This window comes from Cygnus atratus, chromosome 7 (assembly GCF_013377495.2).
Source record: "Cygnus atratus isolate AKBS03 ecotype Queensland, Australia chromosome 7, CAtr_DNAZoo_HiC_assembly, whole genome shotgun sequence".
Classification (NCBI taxonomy): Eukaryota; Metazoa; Chordata; class Aves; order Anseriformes; family Anatidae; genus Cygnus; species Cygnus atratus.
In genome coordinates, this window is record NC_066368.1 from 15,030,428 (window position 1) to 15,055,638 (window position 25,211).

General features: G+C 56.4%; 1 protein-coding gene across 1 annotated transcript in view; it reads right to left on the bottom strand.

Annotated features, from left to right (window-relative positions):
- Nucleotides 1-25,211, bottom strand: part of HPSE2 (heparanase 2 (inactive)) — a 97,608-nt gene that overhangs the window by 3,989 nt on the left and 68,408 nt on the right. Inside the window, exons 5-9 of the mRNA XM_035540483.1 lie at nucleotides 24,712-24,883; nucleotides 16,510-16,557; nucleotides 8,922-9,015; nucleotides 6,553-6,659; nucleotides 5,966-6,080 (exon numbers count right to left, since the gene is read on the bottom strand). Coding sequence (XP_035396376.1) covers nucleotides 5,966-6,080; nucleotides 6,553-6,659; nucleotides 8,922-9,015; nucleotides 16,510-16,557; nucleotides 24,712-24,883 — 536 coding nt within the window. The remainder of the gene's footprint in view (nucleotides 1-5,965; nucleotides 6,081-6,552; nucleotides 6,660-8,921; nucleotides 9,016-16,509; nucleotides 16,558-24,711; nucleotides 24,884-25,211) is intronic.

The following is a 25,211-nucleotide window of genomic DNA, read 5'->3' on the forward strand; positions in this document are numbered from 1 at the left end:
CCTGGTGCAGGCAGCCCTGCATGGGGTGGCAATGTCCGGAGAAGTGCTTGGCTCCAGCCAGCCCCACCACAGGGAGGACTGGGGTTTTGGAGTTGCCGAGGGCTCCTGCTGTGAGCCATTTATACAGCTGTAACGTTAGAGGAGGAATAGCAGAAAGGAATCTGGTCCGCTATTAGTCCCCGGGGAACCGAGGGAGCTTTCTTGCTTTAATTACTTTGCAGACCCATTAAGCAGTGCTGCTGCTACAGCCCTCCCTGGAGCTGCAGGCGAGGAGCACCTGAACAAAGCCGCCCTGCACATCAGGAGGTCTCCTGGCCGGGACGGCTGATTTACAGGCAGGAAGGGCCGTTGTCTCACGCGGGTTGATTTGTGGGGCTCAGGCCAGCCACATCTTCTGAGTGCCATGGGGCCAGCGGAGGCCCGAGAGCTTTCCACCAGACAGGGAAAGCTCAGAGGGTCCCGCTTTATCTCTTTGCACGTTTTAATTCATTGCAGGAGCTTTTAGAAGCTTAAGCTTTTGGAAACGCGGCTGATTAGCCAGCCCTTCAGACAGCCCTGCTAACCAGATCCTCCTGCCTCCAGGGCCGCTACATGGGGTGCAGGAGCGTATCCCTTGCTCTCCTCTACAGGCAGCAAAGCAGCTTTACAGCCTGTCCGAGTGTGTCCAGCTGTGCACTCTGCACACATGAGATGAGGTTGCCATAGCCTAAAAGCTTGAGTCCCAGACCTGCAGCCTCTCTGCAAGCGGCAGAGGCAGCTGGACATCTGGGATGGACACTGCCGACCCCGCGGTGCCCAGCCTGCCCCACGTCACCAGCAGCACTCGCTGGCTTCTCCTCTTCCCCTTGCTTCTTTCCTCTTCTGAACCCATCCAAGCTCTTCCTCTGTCCCTCAGGCATGCTCAGGTTTCAACGTCCTGCTCCATTTCTGCACCGCGATCTGCATTCTTACAGCCCAAGCAACCCTTACGGAGATAAGAGAACTGGCTTCCCGCACCTCACAGGACAGAGGAGCTCGCCCTTTTATCCCTCTGCTGAGCCTGATGGCTTGTTTTTGGCAAAAGCACCTTCCAGGAAAGCAGTGACCGTGGTTCGGGCGGCTTGGCAGGATGGAGAAGCCGCCACTTCCCATGGAGCCTGTTCCAGCAGCTAAACATCCGTGCTGTTAACAACCCTTACTTTCAGCTTGAATTTGTCTGGCTTCGGCTTCCAACCAGTGGTTCTCGTTCTTTCTTTTTCCACTAGATTAAAGGATCTTCAGCATCCAGAGCTCTCTCCCTGCGGAGGTCCTTGCATCCTGTTCAAGACGCGGCTGGTCGCTGCTCCAGCACGGCTGGACCGTTGCAGCTTTTAACATTACACATGACCTTGGCGTGCTTCTTGGACGGTGCTTCTTGCCCAGTGCCTTTCTGCTGAGGAGCAGAGGGGAGCAGCTGGGCACCAGGTGCCCTGACCAGGGCAGGAGCATCTCCATGGGGCAGGAGAGTTGCCGCTGCGGCCGCAATGCCCCCCCTGTGTGCTTATGGGGGCTTCTTTCAGGCTGGCTCCTGTCCACCCCTGCGGGCTGAATATCTCCTAGTGGTTAGGGAAAGGAAAAGGCCACACACTGACGTTAAGGCAAAATCCAGGCTGGGAGTGTGGCAGCCCTGGGAATCACCGCCGAGCACCAGTGGCACAGAAGGGAGAGGCTGCCCGGGCACTGCGTGGGTGCCGTGGTTGAAGCAGCCCTTGGTCAACACTGCCCTTCTTGTGCTGTCTCCTAGCAAGGCGGGTTCTCTCCCGGCCAGCAGAGCAGCTGGAGGAGCAGCCAGACCCCTCTTTGTCATCACCTCTCCCTAACAGGGTCCAGGCCATGGAGGCAGCAGGAAGGGAGCAGAGCTGCAGGATCAGATGTGTTGGGAACCAAATGCAATTTTTTTTTTTTGCTGTTTTCCATTCTTCTGCTGCTCTTCACCATCACGCTACTTCCCTCTGCTCTGCTGGCAAGTGTGCACTGCCCTGGGGGGCGCCCTGCTGTCCCCACTGGTGGGTGGCACAGGGTGGCTGGGTGCACAGCCTGCGCACAGCGGGGCTCCTTGCTGCACGTGTCCCACAGCCCCAGCGTCTGGGGGCCGAGCTGCAAGCAGCAGCGCGGCTTTGAAGCGTTTGAGAGTCCAAGCATACGCACTTCAGAGGCTTTTTTTATGGCGCATGAAGAGGGAAAGGGCCCTTAACCCAATGTGACAGCGAGCAGAGAGTAAGCGCTTTAAATCTGTCTCCTTGTTTGCAGATAAAAGGAGCCTCAGCAGGCTCAGAGGTCCTGGAAGACTGAGTGCAGTGAGGGTAGGGACAAGCAGGGGATGCCGCAGTCCCTGGCACATGGCACAGGGCTGAAGGAGAAGGCAGCAGGGGGGTGCTCAGCCCCTCGCACCTGCACTGGGCAGCTCCCACCTGCAGCTTTGGGAGCTCACTGGAGATGTCTGCAGGGCACCATTTCCCCTCTGCCCATCAGAGGACCGCTCTCTGGCTGGAGCTGTGCTGGGAGAGCCCTTTCCCTTGCTCGCACTCGACCTGCCTGGGGTTTCATCCCTCCCTCCCGTGGCCAGAGCCCACGTCCCACACGAGGCACCGCTGCGCGCCCTCGCCTCTCCCGTCCCTTCCCGGTCTGCAGGCGTCGCTCGAGCGAGAGCCCGTGCTCCAGTGTGCGGGGCAGATGGGGGTGCCAGACACCCGCGCTGCAGATTTATGGCCCCGAGGAACAGCTTCCATCTGTGTGCGAGCTCCATTGGACCAGCTCCCTCTCCCCACCCTCCGTCACTCCCTGCCTTGGGACGCTGCCTTCCCCTCTGCCTGTGCAGCGCCCAGCGCCACGCGGCCCCATTCGGGCGGCCCCGAGCCAAGGGTTCTGGACCCCGGCAGCGGGGTGGCTCAGTGCTGAGCGTGCAGACGGGTCAGTGCCGTGGTGTGGCTGAGCCCCACGGCCCCACAGCCAGCTGGCTGGGCCGGGGGTGGGAGCAGGAGCGTTTGCAGGAAAGAGCTCTCTGCAGACCCAGATGCTGGGTCTCCTCTTCGCCCCGGGGTGGGTGCATGCGGCCATGGGGCAGCGGGGCCAGGCTGGGTGCAGGGGGAGAGGATGCGTCCCCCACAGCTCTGGCCGGGGGCTCCCTTCTGTGCTGCACGAGGCAGGAGAGGCTCCGGCCGGGGGGGAGGCCGGGACCTCCAGCTGCACCGAGCCGCACCGCCGGCCAAGGCAGCTCAGCTAACGAGCGCACCGGGGACGTGTACGTGCTGCAGGCAGGGAGCACGGCCGGGAGCCCTGCTCCCAGCACTGGCACCGGGTCTGCAACCTCGATGCCGGACCCGGTACAAGCCCGGAGGCCTCCAGGGGCCTCCACCCTCCAGGACTGACTGTAACTTTCCCATCGAGTTCCCCAGTGCCTGTGGGCTAAGCAGAGGAGGTGAAAAATAACCCGCAGCATCCCGGCCCCGCCAGGCAGAGCACTGCGCACCGCTGCGCTGCTCTCCCAAGGACGCCATCAATTCCCGTGCAGCATTACCCTGTCTGCTGCTACCACAGCTGAGCAGGCAGCCTCTGCCATCGCTTCACCCCGCCATCCCTGGGGCCTTTCGCATGCCTCCATATGCTGTATATTAAACTTACAGACAGAAAGGAAGTTTTAGCATCTACCTATGGCAGGAGAGCCAAGTGTCTCAGCATCTACAGCCTTTGGGAGAAGGTCTGAGAGGAGCCACGTTATCAGGAGATGTAAGTTGGGATTTCAGCTTTGGCCTTTCCCTGGGGCTGGAATCGCTCTGGCCCTGCCTAGAAACATGCCCAAGTTTCTCCACACATAGCTATAACCTCACAGCACTTTTCCCTGCGCATTAAGGGAACAGGAATCAGCACTAAGGATGGGTAATAAAGAGGGGAGTGCTACATGGAAGAGCATCTGAAAGGGTGTATAACATGCTCTAACAACCTGAAGAGACAGCTCGCACTTACCTGGGGGGACTTTGCAATGAAATAAATGTTTTGCATCATTCTGGACTGTTTCAGAATGATATTAGACAGGGGGATGCATTACACACACGGCGTGCCTAAAATGAGCATACAGCCACTAAATGCCAGACGGGCCTTTCAAACTCACTGCCCTGTGAAGGGTGAATATCAGTGGGCTTCTGCCCTTGTTTCCTCCACTCCCCGCTCCCACACACGTGGGGATGGGTTTAGGTGCGTGCAGACAGCCTTACATACAGGACAGAGGCTCTGTGTGAAGGGCTTCTCAAACACGTGCCACGCAGTCGAGCCCTGATTATTTTACAGCTGGCTGCCCCAGTTGCTCAAGAAGAAAAAGCTCTCCAATACCTGAACAAATTCCCTCAGAAATAACAAGGCATTAAAGCACTTGAGATCAGCAGCATTAAGGTCAGCAGAAGCATCCATATTCCCCAGGCTGATCGCATCTGTGCCCTGTCCAGGCACCTCGTGCCGGCCTGTTTCTCCTGTTTAGTACCCCAATAGTCCCAAGAAAAGCCCATTTCCTCAGCTCTGCCCCTGGAAGGAAGCTGGCCTGATACATTAATGGCAGTGCCTCAAAGGAGAGGGTGGATGGGCACCCAGGGTGACCTGCATCCCGAAGCACCGCTGCCCTTCTCTCAGCAGCCGGCTGACTCGCGCCCAGCCTGGCAGTGGAAAAGCCTTTGTCCCGGCCGCTGATGGGCAGATTGGGTTTCACAGCCTGGCGACCCCGCATATTGGGTTTCAGAGCCCGGCGACCCCGCACAGGTACATCCAGCCGCTTTCATCCCGCTGATAGCTCCCACGGGAAAATCGCAGCCGCTGCGCCTCGGTGCAGGTCACAGTCTGGTCTCGCTGGGCTTTTTTCATGTCTGCAGCTTTGAAGCCCTGCACCAATTTGCACCTGCTCGTGGCTCTTTTGAAGCATGGGAAGGGGCCTGGGGAGCAACACTGGCACTTGCACAGGACCATGGTGCTGCGAGGTGGGAAGAGGATCTGCTCTGAAGCATGCAGGGGAGCGAGGAAGAGGCTGTGAAGGGTGTCTAATTTATTGGGAAAACTATCTTTAAAACAACAGCATGATCTACTCTCAATACCTTCATTGTCTTTACCAGCCCGGGGTTTTTTCCCTGAACTCCTCCCCTGGCGCTGTCCTGCAGCAACCCCATAAATTCCTTCCCGGGGCGTGCAGAGCACCCAGCCGCCCTGCCAGCTTCTCCGCTTACAAGGTGGGGGATTTACTAGACCAAAGGGGGAAAAAAAAAAAAAAAAAAAGAAAAAAAAAACAGATGAAAAGGAAACCTGCTACTTTTAAAAGGGTTTTGCATATGCTTTCTTTATTAGCACCCTGTGCACGGGAAGCCCCAGCTGCCCAGGAGTTTTTGAAGATTGAGGGATGCTGCAGGGCACTGCAGCCCCGTGTGAAGCCATGCGTGCCCTTCAGCTCAGTTTCAGAGCCCTGCAGTGGGTGCCGAGGCTCCAGCCCTGCTGTCCCCAGACCAGCAATGGGGCTGGGACTGATCCTGCCATGTGCACCTGCCTGGGGCTGTCCCCCAGCCCGTCCCCATTGTGCCCTGCCCCATGTCCCCCATCCTCACTGTGGCACCATCCTCCCTGCCACGCTCCTGAGCCCTGGGCACTGGATGAAGTTTCAGGCACAGCGGCAACGCTCCCCCATCTGCCTCCAACATGCTGCATTTGACATTAACTAATGCCTCCTATTAACACTGAACGGAACGGATCTGGAAAAATTCATTTGCGAGCCGAGTTCAAACAGGCCACAAGCAGAGGTGGATCCTCAGCTGTGCCCTGGAGCTTTCTGTGGTGAAGCCAGGCATCTGCGAGAGGGGTCGGGGACAAAGGCAGCACATCCTTCTGTGCGCAGGGAAGAGAAAAACCAGATCCCCCCCCAAAAAAAAACCATCAAGGAGAAGGGCGCATCTCTGCGAGCGCCCCCGGGCAGACCTACCGGCAGGGGGTTGAAGTTCTGGTCCACCAGGTGGTTGTGGCCGTGGTCGAGGAAGGAGTGCCGCACCACCACATCGATGCCCTGGCTGGCCAGCAAGCCCAGCGTGTTCAGCCACCTGCAGCCGGGGGGAGTGGGGAAAATGGTTTCCAGACTACAGCCTGCACCCTGTGCTCTGGAGAGATGCAAATGCCCAGGGAGCAAAGGAGGGAGTGAATGCATGCAAGGACATGGGGCTGCAGAGCAGAAAGAGGGCACGGGTGCTCCTGAGCTGGCTGAGGGTGGCAAGGCCACGGGGTGCAAGCCCCGGATTTGGGGTGCTCGGGTCACAGCCTCCCCTTCCCTTCCACACCCTGTGGGCACACTGGGGGTGCTGTTGTGGGGTCCCCAGCAGCCCTCTCACCCACAGAGCAGCAGGGCAGACGGGTCATAGGGATGCTACGGAGAAAAGAGCAGCACCCAGGCTGCTGCTGGGGCACCGAAGCAGCGTGCAGGGGGGCTCTGGGCGCAGGGCTCACCCCCCAGCTGCCGCAGCCACAGAGCCCACACGGACGGCAGCACCCTGGTGCTGGGGAGCTGGCGGTACTCACAGGAACCCGGCCGCGTAGGAGTCGGAGAGGTTGTTCATGCCTCCGGCCGAGGTAGCGCCAATGCCTTCCAGCCAGATCTTCTTGCCTGGTGTGTAGGTGTTCACAACCTGTGCAAGAGACAAAGGCAAGCACGAGACCTCACTCCTGTGCCCTGGGGAGGGCAAGGTTTGCTGTCTCCAGCATGGGACAGCTGTGTCCAAGGCGGGGACAGTGTGCCTTCATGCTGGCAGCGTGTGATGGAAGGGGACATGGCTGCCAGTGTGGGAGCACCCACACCTTGGCGTCTCTGCAGCATGGGACATGGCACCCACAGCCAAGCACAAAAGCACCAAGGGCTCAAGAAGCACGGGCACGTGCTGGAGCCCCTTTTGAAGGCATGGTCGGAACCAGAGTGGCTGTCCCCAAGCATGGCAGCACCATGGCTGAGCAGGAGCCACTTCACCACCTGCGGGGTCCCTAGCACAGCCGTGACGTCCATGTCAGAGCACACTGCCACCCCTCAGAGCTCCAGACAACAGCACAGACACCTGCGAGATGCCGGGCACAACGGCACGGCTCGAGTGGCAGGAGCTGCCCTCTCCCAGCCCGAGCAACCTGCAGCACCACGCGACAAACCCTCTCCTCCCTGGTGACCCCGCTTCTCCAGGCCCGACCACGGGCTCCCACAGCCAGATGTCTGTAAGCCCCACGGCCCGAGGAGCGCGCCGCGCAGCCTGACGGATCCTGCCCCATTAGTGAGGAGCGCTGGAATGTGCTGGATGGACTGGGATCCCTCAAAGCTGTTAAATACGCCAGCTCTGGGCTGCCTCCCACTCACAGCCTGCGAGAGTCGACATCCCTGACTGAAGCCCCAGAGGTGTTGGCATCCTGCCTGTAATTATCTAAGCCCGCCACCTTCCCCAGTCGGAGAGGAAGCAATAAAACAGGGAAGTGGACAAGCCCAGCTGCTCTAATCAGCCCCGGCAGGATGCACGGACTCAAAGCCAAGCTGGAGGCTATTAGCACCCAGCGCTGTGCTTTCGCTCAGCCACACTGGCATTCCCGAGAGAGCCCTTCCCTCTCCCAGACCCGATGGAGGGCAGCTCCTCGCTGCTGAGGGTTGGGGTTGGATGGGGACCAGGGACCCCCAGGGCTTGTGCCCTGTCCTGCCAGGCTGTCACCGCCCTGCTGCCCATGAGCGCGCCCTGGCTGTCCCCTGCCCTTCCCCTCGGTGGCCCAAAGCTGAGACGGGATAGGTGCCACCGGTTACATGCGGGAGCAGGGTGGGGTAATGCCCTGTGCTCGGCCCCATGTCCATCCCGTGCTCCCCGCCATGGGGGGATTGCCCGCATGCCGGGATGATTCCTAGCTTGTGCTGGAGGACTCGGCAAGCAGCTCCTCTCCCCCAGTTTTGCTGTGCCGACCATCACATCCCCTTTCCCGGGGCCTCTTTGAGTTGTTTACTCATCCTATGGTTTCTCCCTGCAGGAATTACAGCAGCGTGGTGACTGGTATGGGATGAAAACCTAGACAAGACAAGCGGACGGACATGTCCCCTAGTCCTTAAACACCTCCCCAACTAATACGTGTTCCTCATTAGCTACAGGACTGGCAGCTGTGCCAGCCAGGCCACAGCCCCGGTGCCCACAGCAGACAAGGCAGGGACCCCTCGAAGCCCCCGTCCCCTGCACAGGGGCTGCAGCCGGAGCCATCCCTGGCCGGCGGGGACGGGAAGGCTCGCTGCGCGCTGCGCTAGCCAGGGCTGCGGGCTGCGACACAGCAACAGCTGGGTTTTATAACACAGTCAAAACACGATCATTGGGGGAAAAAAACAGTTGTTCATAGTGACCGTGATTCTCTGCTAGTGAACATCGCCCTGGAATTGCAGCAGTCACAGCGCCGCAAGCAGTGCTTTAAGCACGGGCAGAGAGCAGGGTTCAGGACGAGTCCTCTCCTGAGCCACCGCCCTGCAGGCAAGGCTGTGGTCATGATCTGGCTGATTTGGTTCCTCCTGATCCTCTCCTCTTCCTGGGGAGGATGGTTTGGAGGATACTCACTCTATACGTTGCTCCCTTTTTGGGTGGAAGACTCCAGAGAGTCAGCTGCTTTAGAAAGGCTTTGCACAGCAGCACCTGCCCACGTGTCCAGCCCTCATCCTGGGGCACCTTCCCTCCTGATGCCCCACACATCCCGTTTGGGGCCAGCACTGGTGCTGCCCCTTCTCCCCTCCCATCCCTGGGCACTCCTGTCGGCTGCCCTCATCCTTCCCCACGAGCACCTGGGTGCTGTGCCAGCCCCACGGGGCCCCGAGCGGTGCCAGGCTGGGGTGCTGAGCTGCAGCACCGTGGGCACATGCCCTCTCGTCTTGCAGAGCCTTTGCACTCACGCACTTTCTGGATTTTCCTGATCTGGTCGGACAGCGTGTCTAGCAGGCGCGTTTTCAGGAAGTCGGTCACTTTGGCCACTCGACCATCGATGTAGTAGCTGGAAGGAAAAAAAGAAGGCGAGAAATCAGACCACTGGCAGGAGCTCTGCCCCAGCCCACATCCTCCTGTCCTGCGCCAAGAAGGCTTTTTCCCTCCAGTACAGCCCCTGCCTGCACCCTTTGGCTGTGCCTGTGTCTAGAGGATACTTCTGGTCTCTGGAGTGCGACGTGATGTCGTTGCACCCTGCATACAGAGCATTGCACGCTGCAGAAACCACGGGAAGTTTTGCTTAACTATTGCTGGTGAAAGAGCGATGCTGGGAGCAGAATGCAAAGGGCCAGGAGCAAAACAGCACCGATGGCTTCGCAGCACCTTCTGCACTGAGACCCCACAGAAGGGGAATCTCAGACACAGTGCCTGTGATAGCAGCACCTGGGCTGCACGCCCAGGGGAGCTTGGGCATTAAGGGGTACCCTGGGGCACAGGGGTGCTAAACGCAGGAGCTGAGCAGCCTGCACCTAGGAGCTCCTGGGCTCCCCTCTGCAGGCTCGGCACTCTGTCCCCTACTCCCCCAGCAGCAGCTACACCCAGGAGAGCACTGGCAGCACCCAGAAGAGCACTGGCAACACCCAGGGATGCCAAAGGATGCGCACCCTGCCCTCTGCTTCCAAAGGCACGTGCACAAGGGGGCCAGCCTCGTTATTACCAGGAAGATTGCTTTTATGGGATGTCAAAAGGATGTCACACATCTAATGGCTTAAATGAAGGGCCCCTTAGGAGGTCACTACACAGACACCGAGGAGAAGGATCCCTAACAGCGAAACACCCTCTGAGACACACTGGAAAAAGGCAGTGCTGGGCACCCTGGGAGGAGATGGGGGCACTGACATTCCTCCTGGAGACCACGAGACTGCGCTCCCTTCTGCTCTGAGCACCAGCACCCTCCTGGCTAAGCCCTTGCTGTTTTTTCTGAGCAAGGACTAGTGACATTGGGGTCCCCAGGCTTGGAACCTGGGGTACCAGTGCAAACCCTGCTCCCAGTACTTTCCTCATTCTCCAACCCAGCACAGCCCACAGCCGTGTGCCCGTCTGCAGAAAGGCAGCGTCCTGCCCTGCATCCCCCACCGGGAGGCTGCGGGGAAGTCCTGCTCCTGCAGGGATCCCTGCTGGCCTGGAAATGGCACAGAGCGCTTCCCATCCAGTGGGCTGGCTCCTGCTCTCCATGTGCTTGCTTACATAAAACACGGCTCTAGTGCTGCCAGTCATAATCTGAATCAGCTGTCTCCAAGTGTGGGAGGAAGGCTTTGAAATGCCTCAGTGCTGGCTCCTGGCTCTGGGACATAAGGTGAAGTAGTCTGCCCTGGGGCGCAAACATCCCACATTTGGAGGCTCCTCCTGTATGAGTGTCCGGGGCTGGCACCTCTGCCGCCATGCGAGGAGCAGTGGCACCCCTTGCAGACGTCTCAGGGGCTCCAGGTGACACCAGGATGCCTGCTGCAGCGTGCACTGACATACCCCAGGGACAGCCATTTGGCTGATAAATAATTTTTGCAAGAGCAGCTCTGTGAACCTCCTCCACCCAGATCCGCAGTGTGCAGCAGCAAGCCCCGGCGCATGTCGGAGCCGTGCCGGGTGATGCAGGAGCAGGGGGATGGTGGTGGCTATGGGGGGGCTGGTGTTAACTCGAGTTACGTGGGCCCTTTGCCCCCTGCACAGCACCCGTGGGCACCTCAGCAAGGAGGTAATGGAGCACGAACCTTACAGCACCTGTACCTGCCCCCATGGGTGTTTTCAGGGCACGCTGGGGTGCAGCAGTGGGGTTTGCCATGGGCTGCCCTACCACCCTTGGCACTGGAGCTGGAAAAATGGCAGGGAAAGAGGTTTCCTCAGGGCTCAGAGCTTGGCGATGGACACAGAAGAGTGCAGCAGGGCTTTTTGGTAACACATATCTTGTGGGTGATGCTGCTGCAGACAGGTGGATAGGTACTACGTGCTGGCTTTGGTTTCCTGGGGCATGAAGAAAGGCAGATTCCCCTTTCAGGAGGTGCCTGCTCCTCTACAAGGTGATTTCCATGTGACAAGCATCTCTACCGCAGCGAGGCCCTCGTGAACAGCCTGGTGCTGAATGCTGCTGTTTCTCTAGGACCAGGTCCAGCAGAGACAAGAGGCAACAGCAACGTCTCCTTGCAGGGACACTGTCAGCAAACCCCTCTCCACGTGGGTGCAGGAAGGTGAGGGCAGGAGCACTCCAAAGGATGCCGCAGCCTAAATCAGCCTCAGCCCAAGCACACGGCACACGTGCAACATGCACGAATGCTCAGAGAGGATTTTTGCTTCTCACTGCTCTGCCCCAGTGATCAGGTAATGGGGTAAGCTTGGAGCTGTGCAGGGCTGCAGGGAGGGAGCAGCCAGCACTGGCTGGCCCAGAACAGGAAAGAATTACAGCTCAGCTAGCGGATGCCCTAAACACCAAGGGTCTGCTCTGCAAATCCTCTCCCAGCTGCGTGGTTCCAGCTGTGTCCCGCAGCAAAAGTCAGGACCGTGCCAGCCAGACCCCCAAAGCCTTGTATCAGGGGGGAATAAGGAAGAGGCATTTTGGCACATCTGTGCTGACTGCAAGGGCAGAGATTATCTCCGGGTGGGGGGCTTGGGAAGTGCTTGCCATCGCTCACCATGCTGCTGACTGCCGAGAGGACAGCGGGTCTGAGCAGCAGGCAGCCAGGGGGCTTACAGAGATCACTTTTTAAGACAAAATTACAAAGCAGCGGACTCTGGGGATGGCAGATGTTTGGATTTTACTACAGCACTTAAGAACTGAACAGAAACGATTTTTTGGACTGCTGTGGACAAAAAAAAACACTATCACCTGGGCTGAAAACTGGCTGCAGGGCCGTAAAAGGGAGGTTGTGTGAAGTGGGAGTGGATGGAGTTAGCGAGACCTCAGCCTGTGGGCTCAGCTTGTAAAACCAATGCAATCTCAGAGCCCAGAAGAGACCCTCAGAAGCCAAAAGCAAGCTGGCACCCCCTGGTCGGATCCTCCTCCAGCAAGGTGTGCTCTCACCTACAGCTCTGCTGCCTACTGGGGACAAGATCTCGGCTTTAACCAGGAGCAGCCCTGGGGCAGAGCCACCATCACAGTTTTTTCACACCTGCGTTAACCAGCCAGAGAAATTGGGGTTGGCACGGGGACGAAAAGCAGAAATCAACCTGCTTTGGTCCCAGGAAATCTCCTTGCTAACAGCTCGCCCCTCAGGGCAGCAAGGAGGGCAGCACCATGGCTTTGGGTTTTTAAATGGAGCCTGGAGACAATCCCAAGGTTTCTCTGAGGTTGCCAGAGACCTCTTGCAGATCTGCCTTGCAAGTTTTCGGACACCAACAAGTTCTTTCAACACCTCCAAACTGGTTAGGAGGGGAAGTAGCATCAGTTGCACAAGCCCTGCGAGAAGAGAAGGTGTGGATGTCTGCGCTGCTTTGGTACCAGGCTGCCGAGGGACAGGGAGGTGACCTGCGGCTGTAGGCTTTGTGGCACGCTAGTGCATTTCCTTTTGAGAACCTCAGCTGTCAGTTAGGACAGCACAGAAATCTACACAGAACGCAAACAAGCGACAGATCTTTAAAGCAGAAGAAGCGATCGTTAGGCGTGGATGATTCCCAGGAGCAAAGGCTGCAGCTTTTCTGATATTCACAATGACTCAGTGCACTTGACTTAAAACAAAACAAAACAAAATAAAAAACCCCAAGCAGCCGCAACTCTCCAACCTCCGAAACCGCCAGCAGCAGCTGCAGAGCCCCGGCGCTGCCGAGCACGTCCCCGGGCGGCAGCAGCAGCAGCAGCAACACCGTGCACAGGCATGGGCAGAGGCAGTGCCAGGGCTGCAGCCTCCCTGCTGAGGTCCAAGGCCAAAGGAGATGCATGGTCAGGTCCCCCCCGAGCAGCACGGGGTCTCTGGAGGTTCAGGGACAAGCAGAGCAGCTCCAGCCCAGGCTGATGGGTGGGTTCTGGGTATAACATGGCACCGGTGCAGGCCCTGAAGGACACATGGGCACAGAGCATGCGGTTTCTCCTGGTATGGGAAGCGCTAGGTAGTGCGACTGCACTCAGAGCTGGCTCAGTGTGTCCCCAGTTTGATGCTCCATCCCTGCAGACAGGCTATCTGCAGGAATATAAAGGCCAGCCAAGGAAAAGAGGGATGGAGCAAATGAAGTCTGGATGAGACACGTCTCTGAGGAAGGGCCACGTGCAGCCTCCTCGGGTGTCCCAGGGATCAGTGTGCTCTACAGAGCTGAGCCCGTTGCAGAGCAAGGGGTACCCCACTGCTGGAAAAAAAAAAAAAAACAACGTTCAGATACACAACAGAAACCCAGTAGGTGCTCGGAGCACTGTGCTGGGGGAGGCCCCGCTGTATCTCCCCAGAGGCGGACACGGCAGCGCGGGCAGGACCCAGCCGTGGGGTGAGCCACGACCTGTGCCAGCGCCCCGTGCCCGGCCCCAAACCCTGGCTGCAGCCAGAGCCTGGGAGCCGAGATGCAAAGGCAAGGCGGCAGCCCACCAAAAAGCACCGCGGGGAGCCCAGCGGGGCAGGACTGAGCTGGAGGTGCCCCGGTGCTGGGGTGGGCTCTGAGGGTGCTGCTGGAGAGGGGCTGGCAGCACAGCCCTGCCCTGCCACCCCTGAGCCTGCTGCCACCTCCGCAACGTTTTTCTGGAAGGATCCACAGCTTTCTGCGTGGCACCACAAGCACCGAACCGTATTTAATGAAGGCAGTGCACTGGCTCCTGGGCAGCTGGTTTCATTTACCTCCCCTTTCATTTTAAAGAGAAACCTTTGCCCCTATTATCTGACCTCTTCTTCTGTTGCAGCTAATTACATTAAAGCCCACTTCCCAAAGCTCAGGAATTTCCGGATCTACTTTGTTGCCTGCCGCTACGGGGAGAGTCTGCTCGGAATTAGGGCCTGCCGGGGACGCGAGCGGGGCCGACCTGGCCGTCAGCATCACACCCAGCTGTCACCAAACCGGGACACCTCTGCCAACACGGGTGGCCCCATCCCTGAGCATCTCCCCAAAATGAGGCACGGGTCCTGCCACCGCTGCCGCCTCGGGAGCATCTCTGCCTGCATATTCTACCTATCGAGGCCAGAAGAGCTGTCATCCAAACCCAGCCCAATTAAAGCACTTTAAGCAGCATCCCATGCATATCTGTGTGCTTGGCACCCCTGCTTTGCCATACAACGTGGGTGACTTTCCACCTCGGGAGGTAACATGGTGTTCTCCGAAGATCTACAGGGACAGATGTCCACTGGCTTTGAAGATGCGAACATTTACCTTCCCCATGAGTAACGGGGATTTGTGTGCTGCACAAAGGGGATTTGCCCGTTAAATTAGCCGAACTTGGAGCTCTGCACAGCACTTGAGATGGAAAACCAGCCGTGCAGCCATACACAGGAACGGGCCCAAGGCACGGCTGCAGGTTAAGGAGGCAATGAGTCTTGAATGTGTGCAGGAACACCGAGCTCCGGAGCAGAGCCAAGAGGAGATATAGCTTTGGGAAGGTTTCTGAGTGGTGGAGACGTGCTTCCAGAGACTGAGGGGGTCTGCAATAAACCGAGCATTTATTCCTAACCAAGCATAAACTAGATTACACGAGAAACGCCAAAACTCTCCGAGCCACTGTCAGTCCTACCTGCCACACCCTCTGCTAGTGGAAATTCCCTGAGCATTTCTAAGCCGTTCACACATCCCTCTCCAGCAACACATTACTTCTGAAGAGGGAGGCACACATGCTGAGTTACATATGTAAGTGAAACCATACTAAGAAAGGCTGGCAAGTCTGCTTATTTACACCCAGTGTCACTTCTCTGTCAGATGTATTTCAAGAAGAGGGAACAGTCGTGTGTTTTCGCATAGATGATAGGGATCCCTGCAACATATTCCCCACTCAATTCCCTCTCTGGACTGAGCACAACCTTTTCAAAGGAATAACAGATTTGACAAATTTATAACCAATATCCCTGGAGAACGCTAGGATTTGGAACAGAAAGGCTCGTGCTTGCAGTTAGACAGCAGTTCAGTTTCCTGCTAATAATTTTCTTCTTGGATACAAAGGAACTTGTTTTGTTTTGTTTTGCTGTTTGGAGCAGAGGGATGAGACACTGTTTTGACATTTACTCATAAACAGTACAGAAGCCCAGATTGGAGCCGTGGCCATTGCCAGTCCTCACAAAAGCATACGGGTGCAACCCTCCCGAGCTGGAAACCCGGGATGGGGGAGAAGCAGCTCCTGTGCTTGGGTGGAAGCGTTCAGCACGCGATGTCCTGGCTGCTCTGCCTGCCTGCAGGGGCTGTGCCATCCGCCCTGCCTGCAGCACCTTGCCCTGCTCTGGCAAGGAAGGGTTTGCAAGGCGTCGTGCGGGCAGTTCCCTGCACGCCGGGCTGCAGTTCCCTGCGTGAAGGCTGGACGTTTGTTCCTGCAGCTCATCCAAGGGCTTGGCCCAGCCATCAAGCCCCGTTTCAGCAAGCGAATTCCTGGACTAAGTAAATGCGATCAGCACATCGTGTAATCATGAAAAGCGAACTCCCAGCTGAGACATAGATCATCATTGCACAGCGTGAGCCTGTAAGTAACACAAATCCCGCTCCAAGCGCTCTGCTACCCCGCTGCCCCGCTCGCACCGAGCTGCTGCTGCTGCAGGGAAGCCCCGGGCGAGCCACGCGGCGGCACAGCGCAGCAGCCCCAGCTCCCCGAGGAACGGCACCTGCCAGGCATAAACCACTCTCAGACGCAGACGTTGCTTTTGCAGGAGGCTCCCAGGCTCACGCACCGACACAGAGACCCTGGGTGCGCTCAGAAGAAATCCTTGTGTCTTAAAAGCCACTGAGCTCTTTTCTGCAGGTCTCCAGATGGGTTTACAACAGCAAGTGGGATCTGCAGGAGTGGAGCAAATGCCTTTGCACCCTGGCCAGGGAGCCCTGAATCACCACACTGCTCTGCTCCTGCAACCCCCTGAGCACTCCCAGAGGGCTGGCTGCTGAAGACCAGCCTGGGGACACAAGCCCACCCGGGGACGTGAGACCCCAGCTCCTGTGCTCAGGGCACCAGAGCACACAAAGTGGTCTCACCCTGCCCTCTGCTTCCAAAGGCACGTACCCCCAGCTTAGCTTTGGGCCAGCAGTCATGGGGAGGGAGGAAAAGGGCTCTCAGGCAGTCCCCTGGACCCACCACATGCGTCTTTCCCCTCCCTCTCCTCCCCAACCAGCACCCCGAGCTGTGGATGCAGCGGTCCTCAGCAGGGCTCGGTTTCCTGCAGGCAGGTGGTTTTAGCCTCTGCCTCAGGCGCAGTGGTAGAGGTGGACACATCCCCTCCTCTATTCCCTCCAGAGGCCCCAGAAGGAGGGGCAGCACCTCCTTTTCCTATTTAAAGGCAGTACAAGGACAGCGGAGGTGGCTCCCATGACCTGTCCCCTTCCCCACCCAGACAGCCCATTAGTTCTGCTCTAGACGTGGTCAGATCGCTGCAGTTAGTGCAGGGAAGCAGGAGGAAAGGCGAATACCTACTGTTGCCAGGTAACAGCATCCACCGTGCTGCCAGCCACTTTCATGAACCTATGGGAAACAGAGGGAGAAACGAAATAAGCCCAATGTTGTCGCAGGCGTCCATAAGCGCAGGGGCAATGCGAAAACAGCCGATGCCCATCCTACATCACAGGATCCCAGAGATGGTCACCATGCTCACGATGTTGTCAGATCCTTTCTAAAGAGATCTATGCATCCTTTAATTGGAAGAATAAATTATCTGTTAGAAACAAGATATGGGATATGTACTTAGTTCTATGAAAGCAACAGCTTTCAACAGTGATTAAAGAAAAAGCTTTAAATGCCCATCTTAGAAAGAGACACTTCTTCACCCAACATGTGTTTGAGGTGAGGAACCCCTTCTGGGTTCCAGTCCCGTCAGAGACTGGGAAAATTAGTGGAATTAAAACCCAGCAAAGCTATTAAATTCAAAGATGCCACCCCCAGCTCAGGAAGCCCCTTAGCATTGGAAGACGGGAGGAAAGGCTGGACAATTACTGCTACATGCTTGCCTTGTTCTGGGGCTCTTTCCTGGGCATTGGCTTTTGGAAAACAGGGAATTCAGCCGTCAGTGTGGCCAAGAGGACATGATGATGTTTTTTGGTGCACAGAGACCCAGGAGCTGCCCCAGGGAAAGGAGCTGCGAGTCCCACAGCACCCCCCAGGCCTGCAACCCAGGGTGGGAGGGGAAGAGGAAGGTTTGTGGGGAGAGGGGAGACCTTTGATCAGAGCAGCTGGCGAGGCAGGGAACAGCAGCAAGCCTTGCAGCACATGAGCCTCTAATCAGGTCTGAAACAAGAGCAGCAACTTCAGCCTAAATATAGCTCGGAAACAATCATTCCGACTTTAAATTAATGACGATGGTCAATTATAGGCTGGGACAAAAGGGCAGCTGGACCCTGTGAAGCATAAGAGGACACTGGCAAAGGCAGAGGTAATAAATCCCTGCGGACAGGAGGGAAGAGACACAATTAGAAATGGAAAAACAATAACACGCTGTAATAGCGCTGATGCGCCGCCGCTCCCGCTGCCCAGCAGGGCAGTGACTGTCAGTTCCCAGGCTTGTTCCTCAGCAGTGCTTTGTGTCTCTCCCAGGGCCTGGTTGGAGTGGTGGCACTGGGGACATCTCCTTCCCAGCTGCACAGGGCAGGCGGGATGGAGCACAAAGTGTGAAATCTGTGCTGCATGCACAGGGTGTCTGGCTCAAGGGGAAAAGGAGCACCCATCGTGATGGAGGCGCCTCTGAGGCTGCTCTTCTGCAAAACTCACCCCTTGCACAGCCACCACACCGGTCTTTTGCAGGGACTGAAAGCAAAGCAACCCCCCAACAACAGCCAGCATCCCTGGAGCAGAAGCAGTACCTCTGCCTGCCCGATCTCCCAGGGAAAATAATTGACTTCTTGTTAATAAGCTCCTGGGAAAATTTCGTTCTAGGGCACAAGCAGCACTCTGCAGACCAAAGGCTTCAAAGAAAAGGTCCTGGATTGCTCCGTTTTCCTCTTCTGTCTCCATAAGAGTGAAACAAATTGAATAGTTCTAGTCATTTTCAAATCTTAACATAAAAGATGCATATCTAGCTCAAATTTTGCTTTCTGGATCTGTATTTTTTTTTTCCATGTTCCTTTTTTTCTGCCATTTTATTGAGATTTTCACAGAAGGAAGATCAAAATTTCCTGCTAAAGCTTAGGGCCCTGCCTCAGTGATGGAGTCGTGCCTGGAGCATCCCAGATAACTTGGGTGTTGGCCTCTACCCTCCAGAGGGAACCGGGGTCAGCTCAACAGCCAAGAAGCTGTACTGCTGGAGCCGGAGATGAAAGCCTAGGGCAGGTGGAGACCAAGCGATGCACAGGTACTCGAATATCTGCAGCTCAGGAATACAGATGTTATTAATCCCTTTATTCCTCTAGCACCTGTACTGCGCGAGCCGTGGATTTTGAGGCCAGCGAAGCTCCGTACAGCCCTGCAGTCCGACCAGTGCTGGCACACGTCTGCCTGGGATTTCCTGGACTGCACGATGCGCACATGTACAGCACCACGCAGGCAGAGCGGTCCAGAGGCTTCCGGCATGGATCAGATCCCCTGCACATGTGCCGCCCAGATGCTCCATGCCGGTGCAGTAAATCTGCCATCTTCCCTAGGCTGGGCTCTGTGAGCACCGACCGACGCCGCGGTGCACGTGCAGAGAGTCTCCCCCTAGGAGCAGAGGGACAAGTGTGGGGCGGGCGACACGGGCAGTGCCTGGAGCACGTCCTGTAATTCAGGCGGCAGCCCCAGATACTGCAACGTGCCTGGCTGGGCTTCCACACAGCAAGTTTAAGCATCCTCAAAATCTGGTGGGGCTCAGATCAGATGTCCAAAGCAGCTGGCAGCCCAGAAGGGTACTGCTGGTGTGACACGGGGCAGCACCCCGAGGACAGGGCAGGAGGGCGGCTGCACTGCCTCTGTCCCCAAACCTCTGTGCTGTGAAACCTCACCTTGTGTCTGACCTCTCCCTGAGCACCTCCCCAGGCACATCACAACCTTCATCTGAGCGTGGGCATGTCTCAGGAATACATCTCCTGTCCTGATCCAGTACTCGCCAGTCCTCGAGCACCCACTGCAACCTTAAGCAAATTGCTCCCATGGTTAATTAGCCTCCAAGTATGTTATTGCTCATCTGAATGTGTCTGGCTTCAGCCTCCAGCCACTGGAACTTCCTAGGCTTATTCCTGATACATTAAAGAGCCATCTGCGTTTGGAAATCTCTTTCCCATGAAGGTAACTGCAGATTGTCAACCTTGAAATAAAAAAAAATAATAAAAAAGTAATCCAGTAACAGAGAATACAGCTGCACAAGGGAGACAAATTACTATCTCGCAGCCCCCAGGTGGTTCAGCATGTCCCGGCTCCTGGAGCTGGATGTAACAAACATGGCTTATTGCATCTCTTACTCCTTCGAGTACTGTGAAAGCAAACTGTGCCAGGGCTTAGCCACCAGAAGAGCAGCTCTGGAAAGCTGGGGCCAGTGTCAGGCTCTGGAGTGGAGCATGCTCCCATCTGCACTGATTTTTCTGCCTTGCCACCTTTCTGGTAAACCCAACAGGGCCAGCACCCATTCTCTGGATCCAGCACTAACTGCTAGAGCAGCCTCTGCCCATACAGCTGTGCCCTCTTTGCCATCCTAAGGCCTGCCTGACTATGGGGCTCTAGCCCACCTTTTTACCCAATAAACTGAACAAATTGAGACCTGAGAGTGGCTGCTATAAAACAAACAAAATAATCAGGTGCATCTTTATCTGCTGACTGTAATGGGAAAAAACAAAAAACAAAACAAAAAAAAAAAACATAGTACAAGGTTTCCAGAAGCACAAGTACCTGCAGCAGCACTCAGAGATCCCAGCTGCTGCAAGGACCTTGACCTGCATGCCAGGCTTCAGACCAGATTTCCCTCTGGGGACTATGTAAAAACCTGCTGCGATATCACATTCTCTTTCTGCTCAGCAAGACCTTCCTGCAACCAGCACGATCTGCCTCAGGGCTGGCCAAGCCTTCCGGCAGAAAGAGCTTAGGTGAGGGCAGCACCACCCAGCTGTGCAACCTGCACCCCCGGGGCCCTGGGGGCTGCATTGCATCGTGGCACTGCATTACCACTGGCATGTTTCCCCACCAGCAGTTTGTCTAGTCCCTTTCTGATCACACACACTGACGACAACTCCTGCAATGCCATGCATGCTGTGTCAAAAAGCCTTCCAAAGCTTCTTTCCAACCCACTGCCTGAATTGTAGGAGAAAGCACAACCCACTTAATCTCCTCTCACGTGGCGGACATCGCATACCTCCGCACCTCCTCGGCTCCTCTCTGCTACCTTTCTGGTTCTATTACTCCTTTTCTGAGATTGAATGACCAAGATTGTAGATAGACGCCAGGATGAAGGTACACCGTGTACCTATGCAGCGGTTTAATCTCATTTATATCTTTTCCTACCAGCTCGTTCTCCCTATACAGGTGACAGCTATTTTGGCTTACCAGCCAGATCAAGTTTCAGTCACAAAAATTGCCTTAAATCTTTCTCCCAAAAAAGCAATAGCTAGATCCTTTCCTTACATCTCAGATCTTCATTCCTGCTGTAAAAGCAACTGCAAAATGCCTCACCACATCCCTCACGTCTCATTTCAATGTATTTATGAATGCATTCATTCACAAGCTTAACGCTACCCAAGTTTGAGTTTACACTGCAGTGTCCTGCCCTTTGTATCATTAATTCCTTGCCCTGTGGCTTGATTTTTTTTTACATAAAATTCCTGCTCTGGACCTATTCAATATCCTGGTACAGCCTGTGCCACAAGACTTGCTGTAGCTTGCAAAAGGGCGAAGCTGAGGTGCTTATGTGGCAGAGAGGGCAGAAGCCCTTGTCAGCAAGACAACAGGCCAAATACCTGTGTTTCTTCCTGAAACACACCATCTGTGGATGCGTGGAGCAGGGCTGAGGATGGGGAGGTGTGTCCCACAGCCATGTGCTGTGCTCACACGCTCTACAACCCACCAGGAGCCCCACCACCGCCAGCATCTTTCTTTGAGGGTGATGGAAAATCCTCCCACAGGAGCCACAGCACTCAAAGAGGCTGCCCTCAGGTGTCAGAAGACCAGATGCCATCAGTCCTTTGGTTCACCTGGGCAAAACATTAAGCTGGAGCAGCCTGGCTCCTCACCCAACCCCAGCCACCAGTTGCGGTGCTCAGAGGGTGACCAGAGGATGGACGAGCAGTGATGGCAGCAGCAGCAAGACGGGGCTGAGGAGGCTGGAGAGAGGGCAGAGACAGAGAGCCGAGGAGGCAGCAGGACTGGTGGGGAAAGGCTGTAGCTCCAGACAAGCCTTTCTCTGCTCTGATTTATGCTTCAGCAGGGTCCAGCACCCTGAGTGCCCACAGAGCAGCCTTGTGTGGACAGGACCTGTGCCTGCCTGCCCTTGTCCTCCTGCCACTGCACCTCCAGCCATGGCAGAGGTCACAACTCGATGTCTGTGAGTGCCCAGTGGAGAACTAGGCACCGCCAGCTGAGGAACAATAAATGACAAGACCCCCAGCCATATCTGTCCAGACACGTCAGCCTGAGATCTGTACCAAATGTTGTGAGCTTTAACATATGTTAGCATCTCTTCTTCCTAATAGCTTTCCCTCGTGTTTCTGCTCTTCCAGCACTGAACCTGTGATTCATTGATGCATTAACCTTTGTGTCTGATTCCTGATCTGCTGTTAAAATCTATGTTAATTCCTTAAAATCCTACTTTTTTATTTTTTTTTAAATTCCGAGCAGTTCTGGGGTGCCTGTACCTACAGACGCCGTAGGTAGCTAAGGTGGTCTGCTCTCCGACAGCTCAGGCTGCATGAATGGTCTAATTAACACCTCATCAAACTCAACTGTGAGCGGTGTCTGGACAAATTCCCCCTTGCACCTGCGCACTCACAGGACACGGTGCCTACCCTCCCATGCAGCAGGGCCACAGCAGCGCTCTGGCACTGCAGAGCCCATCCCTGTGGCAGTGATTTAGGGCTGGTCTGCAGGTCAGGGCAGCCTGTGGTGGCACTGGCACTTATGGTGGCACTGCAGCTGCTCTGAGCCATTGTCCCGGGCAGGGTGGTGCAGAAGCTCCACAGCAACGGGGAAATGTAATTTTATGTAGTGCTTGGCAGTGAGACTTCTCTGGGTGCTTCAGCACTTCAGGTAGCCCTGGAGGCTTTCCCTGGAGAACACCTAACGCCACCTTCTGTGTTCTTCTACTGCTGGCAGCCTCTCCCTGGCTCTCTCTGAGCTCACCTTTCCCACTTCAGCTCATTTCCACCCCACCAAAATTCACTCCCACACTTTGCGGAACAGGGCACTGCCTGCCTAGCAAGCCAGCCACCCATCCCGTCTTCTGCACGGGGGTGTCTCATCTCCAGCCTTAGTGCTCACATCATAACCTTCAGTTTGGCATCTCTCTTCCTAGCTGGTTCACTTCTGCTATTGACCACATTTTTAAAATAAAACTCCTAAATTCCAAAATTCCTCCCAAATTCCTAAATTCCTCCTCCTCCCTCCTGCCTGCTGGCTTAGTGGGGCTCCCCCAGGATCTCCAGGGGCATGCCTTGGCTGTGCCAGCTCCAGGCACAGGCTAAGTCACATCCTGTGGACCAGCTCTGTGCTGCTCCTGCAGCAGGCAGGCAGCTCTCGGTAGCACAAACCCAGAGTACTGAAGAGACCTCGGGGAGCTGCTGTGAGCAAAGCTCAGGCTCTCAAGCAGCTGTCTTTTTTTAACTCTGGTTCTGAATACTGCAAATGAATGTTTAACCCTGTGTCTTCATTTAATTTGACATTTAATTAACGCCATGGAGCCACGTGCTGCTTGCCACGAGGACACAAAGCTGTCCCGCAGGGGAGAGAAGCACTCTGAGCAATGGGGACCAGTGTCGCCCTGGCAGGCAGGGTTGGCGGTGGAGTAGCATGCAGCTCAGAGGACAGGCATGCTCCTTACAGCTCTTTCAGACTAGTGTGGGGGTCCGGAGAGCCCCCTCCACCCAGCTCACACCCTACCTCTTACGCACCTCCTTCCCTTCCATCCGAGGCTGGGTTGCTGTCGTCCTTCCCACCCCATGGCACACCACAGCCCCGCTCCCAGGTCACTTCCCCTTCTCGGAGAGCTGCTTGGCTCTCATCCCCCTTGTTTCCCTTACTCAGCCCGCTCCTCCTGGTGCTAATAGGCTTCCTGCTGCTCAAGGCTACTACAGCACTTCGCAGCGCCCCGAGACCCCATCACTGCACTGAGCCAACCCCCGGGGCTGCAGCCAGCCATGTGCCGGTGTGGCATCAGCGTGTCCACGGCCACGGTGCCGGAGCAGGGGCTGTTCCCTTGCTGTCAGCACGAGGGATGCTGGCGTCGCAGCTGGGCCAACCAGCTTCAGGGGCTCCTTGTGCTGCTGAGCAGGGCTGAGAATCTGGCCCTCGCTCCCTGCCTGCCTCGCCGGGGACCGCATCAGTGTGCTGTTTATTGTTTCTGCCAGATCATTCATGCAGATGTTAATGAATGCGAGACCCAGCATTGCTCCCAGCAGAGCCCCTTCCACACCTCCCCCTGCCCAGCCCTCTGCGCTGGAGTTTCTGTTTACAGTCCTGCAGGGAATTTCCCCTCTGCTGGATGGTCTTCGAGTCTCCATGGCCCAAATTCCTGCTGCCAGCAGGCTCCCACACCTCCCTGGTTCCCGTAGCTGTCCAATGTCACCTTCAGGTGTCTGAGTCCCTCACTGTCACCATTCTTTCTCCGCACTCTTCTCTCTGGCCTCCCCACACTCTAGACCTGCCAGTTGTCCTACCCATTACTTTAAGCACACAAACAGTACAGCCACCTCCCAGCATCTCTGTCAGATCCTGAGTGCCATTTTTACCTAAAGGGATGAAAAATAAACCAAGAATCTAAAGCCAGAGGGTCAGTATTACCAATGGAAATCACAGGGGTTTGATTCTGGGGTGTGTTGGCTGGAGCAACATCGCAGCACTGAGTGGTACCTAGGTACAACACAATAGGCAAGCCTTTCCTCGAGGGACAGCGGGAGGGGAGAAAATGGCATGTCCCAGACAGGTCATGAACTCTGCTGGTGAAAGGGGTTTGAATCTCTGTGCCACAATTGGGAAAGCTGTGTATGTAGCTTGGTCAGAATCAATGTGAGTAATCACGAGAAATAACGCTGTGACAGTGGCTCTGTGCCACGCATTGTCCCCTGCTCTGTACGGCTTGTCCTGGCTAGGAAGGAGTGGAGGGCTTGGACAGCGAAGAAGGGTGCTACAGGCTCTCCCTCTGCACAGATGGGGAAAGCACAGGGAGAAGAAACCTCCAAATGGAAAGAGTGAAGTGTCCAGGAGCCAACATATGCACTGGCAAGAGGTGCCAGGAACCACCTCCTGGCACTGAAACCCACAGGCGTGTGGCAGCCTCCAACCACATCCCTGCATTGTCTTTGCATCCCAGCAAGGCAGGCACCTCGGTCTGTCTGTAATTCCACCAAAATCCCACCAGGGACCTTTGTGAAAGCAGACAACCACATCCCCAAGCCCCTGGTTCAGAGTTGGCTGAGCTGTCCTGGCAGCTGCTGGGAAGCCAAAGAGCCTGTCTGCCTGGCAAGGGGCATCAGGAGGGTTTTCTGATCCCTTCTGGATCAAGGCAACATCACTTACCCCTCCAGGAGAGCAACAACATTCTTCCTGGGTCTCCCGATGTTCGGCCCGTAGAGGTTTGCTCTGGAATAAGTGCGGATAAGCTGCAGCAGGCTTCTCAGCTGGATGTAGTCCTTCCCCAGCTGGCTGCCGTTCACCGAGCGGCCGATCAGGGTCCGGTAGTTGTTGGGCTCTGGGCAAACGAGAACAGACAGGCAAGGCTTGCCGGCTCTGCTCTCCCACCCCCAGTGCTGGAGAGCGCTCACGTGCTGTCACACAGGAGCAGCCAGGAGGGGCTGGGATGCTGCGGGGCTTCTCCTCCCGTGACCCTTTGGCTGTGGGCTGGGCGAGGGACCTGCACCTTGGTGTCATTCCCCTGTCCCCATGGTGTGCCTGTGCCCCTGGCAGGGCAGCTGCCCTACAAGTCCATGCAGCTGCTGCTCTGCCTACCCCAGGACCAGCTGTGCCCAGCAGCTGGGGCAGCGGGAACATTTCTTTTATTCATACCAACCGACCAAAAC